The sequence below is a fragment of the Anarrhichthys ocellatus genome, unplaced genomic scaffold, assembly GCF_004355925.1.
Source record: "Anarrhichthys ocellatus isolate YVR2014 unplaced genomic scaffold, GSC_Weel_1.0 scaffold9, whole genome shotgun sequence".
NCBI lineage: Eukaryota > Metazoa > Chordata > Actinopteri > Perciformes > Anarhichadidae > Anarrhichthys > Anarrhichthys ocellatus.
The window spans coordinates 6,286,409-6,297,436 of record NW_022280039.1 but is presented as its reverse complement, the minus strand read 5'-3'; the positions used below and the strand labels follow the sequence as shown (position 1 = coordinate 6,297,436).

Here is an 11,028-nt window from a genome sequence, read left to right as displayed (position 1 = left end):
CCCCCCCCCCCCCCCCCCCCCCCGGTTATAGTGTGACGATGATGATTATTTGTTAAGAATTAGCTTGTTAACTTGCTGCTTGTGAAACAATCATGTTGTCTCTTAACTCCAACTCCAGTCTCAGACTGTATACAATGTGCAGCATACTCCTCAGCCAGTTTGTACTGAAGGTGACTATATATCAAGGGACGCCAGTTAACCGTCCACCCATAAAGTAAATATATAAGATATATATATATAAATGTCGAACAATATAAGAAAGAAATACATATAAAGTGATATATAAAATAGGACATGCTGCAATAAAAGCTGCAATGCATTTGCAAAAGCTGCAGATCTCAATTGAACTACATTCAGAAAACCTGAACATAGTGTGAAAGATGAAGTGCACTTATGGATGGCTTTGGAAAAGAAATCTGGCTGCCTTAACCATCCATTTTCTTCTGATTATCCGGGGCTGGGTTGCGATTGCAGCAGGCTTAGGGTATTAGGGTATTCCAGATGTCCCTCTCCCCAGCAACATTTTAGAGCTCCTCCTGGGGGATCCCGAGGCTTTACCAGGCCAGATGAGATATATAATCCCTCCAGCGTGTGTCTACGTGCAAAATACTAAAACATATTTTATTACCATTAACTAAGAGAATCCACGCTTTGTCTCATCTGTATTACTGTTAGGATTCTTTAGATCTTGGTAGATCCTTTAATATCATAATTTCTACAATCATTTAATTGGAAAAATAAGGAATTACAGTGTGCATTTTAATACACATAGATTGTGTAAGTAAAAATAAATCAAATATATTGGTATAACTGGGAAAGTTATTTAGTGGATGTTGTCCTCATGCCCTTTTTTATTGTTTAATCTGTCCGTACTTCTCATGCTGCAGCATAGTGTGGGAGAGTATATTGGCCGCCACTCCACATAAAATCATGCTTCTCCAAAAACACTTTGTGAGAATCGGAACCCACTTAAATTCTTGCACATCACTGTGTCCTTTTTTTTCTGGAATTCAACTTCTTACAATTCATGGTATTTATGTTTCCCATTGTGGAGTTTTATATTCAAGATGCAATTCAAAGAAGAAACTTTTTCACATAATTTCAAAATAAATCCACAGATCTATTGTTATTCCACTATACAGTTATCGAATCTCCATCTTCCCTAACATTTCGCAATCAGAAATAAATTTTAAGTCACATACTTATGCAACTCTTTTTATCATTGCATGAGAATTACATAAAGTTCTACAATGCATACTTTCATCTCTGTTCTGAAGCATAGTATTTATATTTTGGCTGTGTTTTATATTATTCAGGTAGAAGTAATCAATAAGCCTATTAAGGCTCCCCGTCCAGTCATTCTCATTTGTTTAAGTTTAATCTGTGCAAATAAACAAAACTCAAGCTGAAAACTTTCAAAAATATCTATTATTTAAAGAATCTATTATTCTTCTTCATTCAAATATCTCATGCTTTCACAACAGCTAACAGAAAGACCTATTAATTTTTGTTGACACATGAAACTATTTGGACATATTGCTTTGGAACACAGAGATTTTAAAACCCAAATGACCCACTATATTTAGCAGTATAGACCTTCCCGGACATCTGTATTTGTTTTCTTTAGTAGTAAAATCATCAGAGGATAAGGCTTGTGGGAGTTAAGTATTACAATGAGCCAATTTGTAACACTGCTTCATGATTAGTTCAAATTTGTTTAAATGATTTCCCTGGCTTAATGACACTGTACGATGTCAGTATGGATTTGGAAAACGTATCACAGAGACATTGTTGTGATTGCAATAGCATACACAGTACAAGGCAAGGAAGGCATCACCAACAGCTCTCTGAGCTGCTCAGCAGAAAACACTGCACCACTCCCAGGTGTGAATGCATTTAGCTATATGAATATGCAGGCAGATGCTGCTGAAAAAAAGGAACACGTGCTCAGTGTGACCTTTACTTGAATAGATACCAGGACAAATGACACTGTGGGTAAGACGCTGTTGTCCCGTTGTGCTGAGAAAAAAAAAAGCTATTCCTGAAGACAAATCATGCAAATGCTATTCATGCATATTTCTTACATTTCCCACCTATCCAAACTGCTTCTCTTGCTGGTGAGTGACATGTTCATTATCTGTCATTGGAGGGGGTATTATAAGGAGGCCGGCAGCTCACCAGCCTCTCCTCCTTTCCTCTACAGAGAGCTCAGTGGGGTCCAGTAATGCAAAGCTTTGCTGACTCTTTTCATACTGATCCCCAGGGGAAATAAACAAATGGAAATGAATTTTGTGTCTTTGTATCATTAGATTATAGTGATGACCGACATTACTATGAGCGGAGCAGAATTCAATTTGGTGGGACGCTGTGATTTTGCATTTCTTTTTAACATTTACTCCGTTTACTTAGGACAAAATATAATTGGCCAGAATAATTCTTCATTGTGCTTCTCAGGAATGAGTCTCTCTCTGCCGGCTCTCCCAGTGGAAATCGAAATCATGGACAATGCCTCACCTTTGTCCGATAATGTAATGCAATGAATGCATGGCGGAGGAGCTACAAAGCCTGCGTGCGTCATTGCTTTACACACACACACACACACACACACACACACACACACACAGCAGTAGTCTGTTTAAGTAAGTAATATATCTTTAACCATAGATTTTCTGTTTGAGTGGAGCTCTTAGTTTTGTTTGTTCAGCCATTTGGCTATTCATATTCAAGGTAACACATATTGATTATTATCATATGTGCAGCAGCGCAAAGTGTCAAAGGACTGGGAGAGTTGGATAATAGATCAGACGGCGTGGTGATTAATAAATACACTCTCAGCAGGTCACAACACTGTCTCATAGCCATGGATAAATTACTGAACTGGCCTGCCAGGCAAAGGCTCAGGGACCCCAAGTGTCAGCCGAACAACCGACTACAAAGACCCACAAAGCATTGCAAAGAGACACAAAGTCACCACAAAGAGACAAAAAACCACAGAGAGATGTGTAACGACTACAAAGACTTGCAAAACAATAAAAAAAAGTAGGAAAAACATCACAAAATCTGTGTGGTGTGCCTATGTAGGAAAGATAGTGGGGTCTTCTGCATGTCTGCGCCCAGGGGCCCACTGTGTCATAATCCGCCCTTGCTCATAGCTCTCAAACAACTGTGCCAGCTGTACAATGTGAACACACTGCACCACACATCTACAACCAGAGGCAGACAATAGCAATAAAAGATACAAAATTGTTTGGGCAATCCGAAACTATTTCAGACATAATTCTATCACACATTGTAAATGATCACATCATACCACAATTGATGTGACAGCAGCATTTGTGCCATAAAGCATTTAAACAATAAAACAGAAACATCTGTATTAATATTATATTAAAAAAGTTTGAAAGAGGCTGGAACTGAATTAACGAGCTCCACTAATCTTGCATTTGCTGCATAAATAGCCAGTGCCGATCAGTCTGATGTGTTTACAGGTGTGTGTATTTTGTAGCAACCTCATGTAAAGGTAAAGGAAAACACAGTGGATGGCCATGCATAATCACACTGGCCCAGCATCAAGTGTTTAGTTTGCTGTTATTGACAACTCTATTCCCAGTGCAATTTTCACTAAAACAAACACCTACAACGGAGAGCTGCTTGCGCTAGTTGCTGCACCGCCATGAAAACAGGGCCTTCAGACTGAGAAGCAATCTTCCTTTCTCCCACAAGGAATCCCAGCTATGTACTTGGATGTGCATGGTGCTGATGGACACCCCCTGCAGCGCTCATGCTGTGGGGCCTCTTAAAGCTACCTTTAGAGGTTTGTGTTAAAGTTGGAAGCTCACTCAGATTTCTATGCCTGACTGTAGTCACACTGTAGTCACACATGGAGAGTACATGTGCGACTATAGGTACGGTGCTGGGGCCCCATGAAAGCCAAGCCCTTCTTAAGATGTTTGTTATAATCTGTGGCATAAACATACTCCTAACGTCCTGGTGGAGCAAGGTACAGGGAAGGTAGGAATGTGGAGATTACAACCCAATGCAATGTACAAACACTCCATCCTGTATTGACATTGTCACAGAGTTGCGCCATTAATGAGCTAATTAAGAAATTTGAGATTAGCTTGACCTCCAGAAAGGGGCTGCAGAACTTTTACAATGGCATGAAGGCAATGGAGCATCTAATGTTGCAGCATGAGGCACAGGTTAATTGGCTTAGCGGAATCATTTCCTTACATTAATTATTTGTTATGGTCCCATTTTAAATGTATTAGCATATAAACTGCTGCCAGACTGAGCTGTAAACAGGTATTAGTGGGGATTATATGAGATTTTCCTTCTGCCCAGTCATAGTTTACACCATGGATGAATCTTCTTAGAGTGTTGCACTGTAACCCTGAAAGACCCAAGACAGCAATCCCAAAATTCCACGAAGAATTCTCAATCAAACTGACCTTTAGGCAGTTACCTGGAGAAAAAGAGCACAACTTCACAGCATTATGTGTCTCACATCAGATTGAGAGTTTGAAATATGTTTATATAAATGTCTGACATTTCTTAGTCCAAAGAATTATCCTCACCAGCATCCTTATAAATAAGCCTAAAGTGGTTCTTCATTATTTTACCTATTTGGTCAAAGTGGCTCTGCAGGGCAGAACATTGGATTAAAATCACCTGCATTCTCTCTTCTCACAAGGAGCAACACCCACACAGGCCACTCACTGCAGCTCCAGTTCCTCCATCCATGCTCCAAAATTCCTCCACTCAGACAAAGCTATATCAGTTTGGAGAGATGTTAACATGCTGAGAACGACTGAAAAGATACTTGAACAGGATATGAACACAATAATAGGTTTGCATGCTGTTGCATTTCAAACTTCAACAGCTTTGTTTACAGATTTGTAGAGATGGCAGAAGGACCTGCTTTTGCAATGGGGTCAAAAATATCATTTGGGTCATTTTTTTGTCAAACTCTCAACTTTGTTTTTAAAGAATTTCTCAAATTTGCCATTGGACAAAAAAGGGCACCGCATGTTTTTGGATCACTAAAGCATTAGAAAACACACCGCTCTTAATGTGTCTGGATTCAGTGGGTTTCTGTCTGACTCTTCCAGGCCTGTGAATAACATAGCACACATACCCTGTGCTTGAGTAGAAGGCTGTGTGATTCACTCATGTATGCGTGTTCCCCTCTAAGCAGAGTTGCTGTTGTACTGAAGACCTTCTTTGGCATCTCATTTTTCAGATAGAGTCACTCCCATAAATAATAAATGCTATCTCTACTGTATCCTTACGTAATAGATACGTATCACCACTAAGCCTTTCATGTGCAGCATAAAACAGTCAGGGATCAAGTGTTGGTTTGGGGAAATATTGTGGCATTAATAAGCTATTTGCTGTTGTTTCCGTGCAGTGCTGTACACTGAAATAGTCTTCAATAACACATGTGATGTTAATATATGTTTTCCAGTCTAAAAATAAAATGTTACAGTAAAACACATGTTTGGTTAAATTGAGTTAAGACCTAAACCTGACTTTGACATCTTTTAGCATAATTAGCTTTTTTTTAAATTTGCACTTCGCACAAAGAAACAAAGACATTCTCACTCCCAACTCGTCAAATACTGACACTTGGTCAGTGCCCACTATGAGGGTCTAGGTAACCCTGTAGGAACTGTCAGGAACAGTGTTTCAGTTTCCGCTCGTTTCATGAGTCCCTTTTCAAAATAAACGTCCTATTAATAATAGCATATATGAATAATAAAACACCTTGAATAACAGATGATGTAAATAAACTGTTGAAATGGTCAATGAAGCTAAAAGAACACATCTTGATGATAGATGACAGCTTTTCCATCTAACATTCTGCGACAATCAACCAAAAGCAGAGTGCAGTCTCTACATTTGTATGTATTTCGTATAGTTCTATGCCAATCGATTCTTTGCCTAAAGCGATCTGCTTGAAAAAGGCGTAAACTGAAAAAAGTTTTCAATCCGTCATGCACACTGCCAACCGGCCTGAAAACTCAAAACCCTGCTGCTTCTGCAGTTACTGCTGTCAGTCTGCGTAGGGCAGAACAGCTAAACAGCATCACTACAAAGCACATTCACTCTTCTCATTGAAGCCCATTTTCAGCTTGTGCTTTCCATGGATGTTGAAGTGCGCTCTAAAGAGTCAAGTGTTTTGTTTTGTTTTTTAAGCTGTGATTGATGCCACCGTATGTGAGTCCAGCAGTGTGACACATTGGTTTTCTCTATGTTGTAGCTCGCCCGCTACGCTACTGAGGGGCTTCTCCAGCTAGGACCCCTGGGATCGACCACCTTCCTGCCTGACACAAAATGCCTCGTTGATGATGGCAGAGGACGCGCTCCCAGACTGAAAAAATGTGATGTTGTTTCAAGGACTTCCCAGAGGCTTTGGGACTTTACACAGGTAAAGAGAAAACATGACATCTTTTGACACTGATCTTCACCAGTTCAATTCAGACACACCAAATGTCGTACTCTCCTGTGTTTTTGTTGCAGAACGGCCCAATCATAAGCAGGGACACCGGTCGATGCTTGGAGGTTGAAATGTCCAAGGATGCCAACTTTGGCCTTCGCCTGGTGGTCCAGAGATGCTCCGGTCAGAAGTGGATGATACGAAACTGGATTAAGCATCCCAGGCATTGAAGGAAGAGAACAACCTCTGAGACAGTTTGGGCAGTGTTTAAAGTCGCAGTTGGATCTCAAAATGTGGACAGTTCAGAGAGGAGCAGGGACTAGTGGTGCTGGTGTGTGGTATTTCACACTATACAGACTGCACGGCACACTGAGCTCCCCTCCGGCCACAGAGCTTTCCAACATTAAGTCTTAAAGAACAATCTGATCAATTCATATGTTGCACTGAGCTGCGTGTTCACAAAGACCTTATGGCAAGCTGTATTGTTTGAAATGGCCCGCATTTCTGACATTCAGCTTCATGTACAGAACTGAGTAACTAAACACCTGGGTGCAGCCCCCAAAGCTGCTTCAAGATCCTAGTAATACTTTTGTTTCTACTGTAAAACTATCAGATCTTTGGAGATGAAAAAGAGTGTGTGAGCGTGTGAGTGTTAAGTTGTTTGTTTTTTTTCTCAGTGCATCTGAGCAAATCGAAAGTTATGATTTCTGTCAATTGCACATCAAAGTGATTATTTCGGGCTGTGATTTCGAAAATTGCTTTGGACATATCGTGCTGCACTGGCAAGCCATGTAAAAGGCTTCAAAGGGGCTGCCCATCATCTGATCGGGAGGCGTTTCACCTGCTCTCACACAAACCACTACAGTTCTTTGTTTCTTTGGACTGAATTGCTCACAGAGGACAGGAGCAATCATGTGCCTTTTTTACCTAATTGTTCTGTTTAATCTGACCAGGGAATGTCACTCCCAAAAGCATGTACAAAATAATTTGAAAATGATTAATATATAAAACAATGTATAAAGCAGTCTAATGATAGTAATATATGGTAAAAAGTGAAGAATTAATATCCGTCCTCTGATAACAATTAGGATAATAAAATCATTTGTATGATGTGCCACCTCTCCTTCTTTGTGTTTCCCAGCTTTTACATCAATTCTGTCTTCAATTCAAATAATTAAGTGTCAACCTTGGCTCCTTGACTGAACGTGTCTGCGTGTTACATGAAAACTACACATTTTCTTTTGTTGTATTGTAAAGCCCATTGTTAACCCCACCCGCACAATTGCTTGTCTTTTGTTGTGCATGCACTCACAACTACCTTAAACCTTCGTCAGATTTCTGGCACTGTGTACTGGGATTGTTCCAACCTGCCCACTGGATTAATGGGTCTTCAGAAAGCCCTGAAAGCTTTCCAATTACTATACCCACAAAGAAACTTTTTTACTTGCTCACTTTTTCACATGTCCAACTAAAAATGTGGCCGTTTCGGAAAAAAAATGTTGAAAGTGCCTTTTGACATGCTTTTAACTTAGATATTAAAAGATTGAGATCAAAATACACCCACAATATTTTCTTAGTTGTATAATATACTACTTTTATTGAAATAAATTATAATACATTTGACGCACAAACATTGACAGGTTCTGTGTTGGTTTTCGCTCCCTCGGACAGCGACAGTCCAATCATTGCTGGGCAACCATAACAAAACACAACAGGCCTGTTGAGCTCTGAATTTACTTGCATTGTCTAGACAGTGGTATGTTTCTGTGACTCTAGCTCTTCTCTCTTCTGATGTTACACCTAAAAACAGAATGTTTAAAATGACCAACAGGTATCTAAGCTAAGCAACCAAACAGGGGTATGTAAAAACAGACAAACAGTCTGATCTTAGATAATTCCTTATAATACTTAGGACTTTCTAGTTCTACACTGCAAGACAATAACAATGTTGGATCATCAGTGTGAGGATGCTGACTAACTTTTGCCTTTAACCTGAGTCTTACGCCAGTATTATGTAACCATCAAGTGCATATTAACTGGATTCTCGAGTCAGCTGCAAACATAAAGAAATGAGCTGGAGACAGCGTTTTCAGTCATTGAATTGATCTTCTCTTAATTAGCTTGCAGCTACGACGGATTCAATTTGAAAGCATCTGCCTTTTAAATTAGAAAAAAACCTAAGTCTACCTCTGTCCCAAATAAAAGACAAGGAATTTTGAAACTTTCAATGTGGTCAATTTTCCACCATTGTCATTATAAACTGCATATGCTGTATACAAATGGAAACTTGACAGGCATAGGGCATAACAGTAACTAAGTGGAGGTGGGGCATAGCAAACAGTCAGTGGGTAATTGGAACGTCCTTTTCCCAAATAAGCTTAATATATTAAGTAATGCTGTTTTTTCCCTTCTTCCAGCAGCATGAAGCTAAATCAGTGCCTTATATATATATCTATATATATATAGATATATATATAAAAGTCTATCCTGAAGGCACTGGCCACATTTGTTGCGTTTACAAGAGGCTGCCTCGTGTGTCCAATCTATTTCTCAACTCTCCTCAAGCCCAGATATACTGAGCATTTTTGGACGCAATGGAAAATGAAAAGTCCTTTTTTTCTGGGGTTAGCCATGCTTTCAAACTTACATGTTCCAAAGGCCTATTTTAATTTGATTTCCAGCTGGTTTACCCTGAGAGATTGCCTACACTTGCCACTCTGACATGGTTCTTTGCCTCTGATCAATTCATAAGCGATGCATCATCTGTGCGTCCTCTAAACAAATACCACTTCATCCTCCAAGGTAATATCTTATTCTGGTGTCAGACAAGGTTTACAAACACACCGCCAGTGCAATGTCTCACGGACCCCATGTGAGGAAATAGCCTGAACAGGGAAATTATTATTCTAGCAATATGGTTTTCCCAAGACTTCCCACCTGAAGTATAATGTTATCCCACCAGACAGTGGGTTATAGCTCTGTGCCACCAAGGCTCACCTGATTTACAGCCGGCTCCAAATAAGTGTGGTGCAGATGGCGAACAGCAGTGACTGAGAGCCACATACAGTATGTGGCTTAGCTTTATTTACATGAAGTAGTTTGTGTGCATGTGTGTGTCTGACCAAACTAATGTCCTCAGATGATTGTTTGAATTTATGGTTAGCATAACTGTTGTAGGGTAGTGGTACTGCTACACTTACAATCCGCCCTTGAAGTATCAAATACTCAATATTTTTAGATTTACAGTTTTATAATTTGCATGTTTACAGAGCTAGAGGCTGTGATCTTCTTGGATACTCAACAGTCACAATAATTCTTTAAATCCATTCTTCCATTCTGTGTGGGGAAGCATGTCCGTGTGTGCACGTGTATACAGTGTGTGTGTGTGTGTGTGTGTGTGTGTGTTTTGTCACTTTCTTCAGAGAGAAATGTTGGAGTGGTTGAGGGTTGGTGGTAAAAATTGTGAGGCTACATTTCTGTTCTTTGACTGTGAGTAACAGCTTCATACTTCAACAATAGATTTTGGGTGGATTATCATTTGAAGTTAGGGTTATGGATCATGTGCATTACCAACATAAGTCACAACTGCAGTTGCACAATGTGTGTGCATGTGTTTTTGAGCATCAGACAATAGCCGTTGAGCTGATTAGAGCAGGTGAAAGTGAAGGTTAGTCCGCATTTTCCCTCAGATTGGATGATAGAGTGACAGTGAGTGATGGGCTGGTGGAGGGTGAGGGGTGTGGGTGTGTGACAGGGAGCTGGTGGAAGGAAGTGGTGCTGGAGGTGGGGATGGGGGGGTGGGGGTTGGTTGGACAAGGACACTACATCCGTCTCATGTGCAGGGGACCCTCGTTCTTTCTCATTGTGACACTGACAATACTCTTTTTTTAAGCCTGGACTGCAGCCAAGAGGTAGGGGTGACTTCATTATTCAGACAGCTGCATGCTGGGGGGATACAGGAGTTCATGGGTTTACTTTCAACTGCGTCTGTTGGAAGAGTTGCAAAGAAAAAACTTCCATTGTGAAACCAAACCAATGCTAATTCCCTGGACCGCCAGGACTGTTTGCACATCTATGCATAACAATGAAAGAGCCAGGAGAGCAATTTGAGATTTATTTACCTGCAGACAAACTGACAGCAATTACTGCCGTGTTTGGAAATCACAGTGACCTGGACAGATAACCAGCTCAATAAGTACAAAAGTGTAAAAGTTTTAATGAGCAAAGTTTAATGATTAGTTTTAACTGCCCGATCATGTTTATTATGCTCATTATATGTCCCTGTGTCCATTTCTGTAATTATCAGATAGTAAAGTAAAAACAATGACTATGGTCATAATTATTACACACACTGACACACACTATACTTTACACAAATACACATATTAGTTGTTGTGCTATGACTTGATCAATATATAAATTCATAGAGTCATACAGTATGACTAGTTTGTGAGACCTAACCAAACCAATAGAGCAAGTTTAAAATGAATACATGGAAATCACCTATAAAATGCTCCATTCAGGGAAACAGGTCACAAACAGGTGTGTGTGTGTGTGTGTGTGTGTGTGTGTGTGTGTGTGTGTGTGTG

At 40.0% G+C, this 11,028-nt stretch overlaps 1 protein-coding gene across 1 annotated transcript in view; it reads left to right on the top strand.

Moving 5' to 3' along the window:
- Nucleotides 1-7,551, top strand: part of galnt9 (polypeptide N-acetylgalactosaminyltransferase 9) — a 72,159-nt gene extending 64,608 nt beyond the window's left edge. The window contains exons 10-11 of the mRNA XM_031848857.1: nt 6,263-6,430; nt 6,523-7,551. Of these exons, the coding sequence (XP_031704717.1) occupies nt 6,263-6,430; nt 6,523-6,669 (315 nt within the window). The 3' untranslated portion in view covers nt 6,670-7,551. The remainder of the gene's footprint in view (nt 1-6,262; nt 6,431-6,522) is intronic.
- The last annotated feature ends 3,477 nt before the right edge of the window (nt 7,552-11,028 follow it).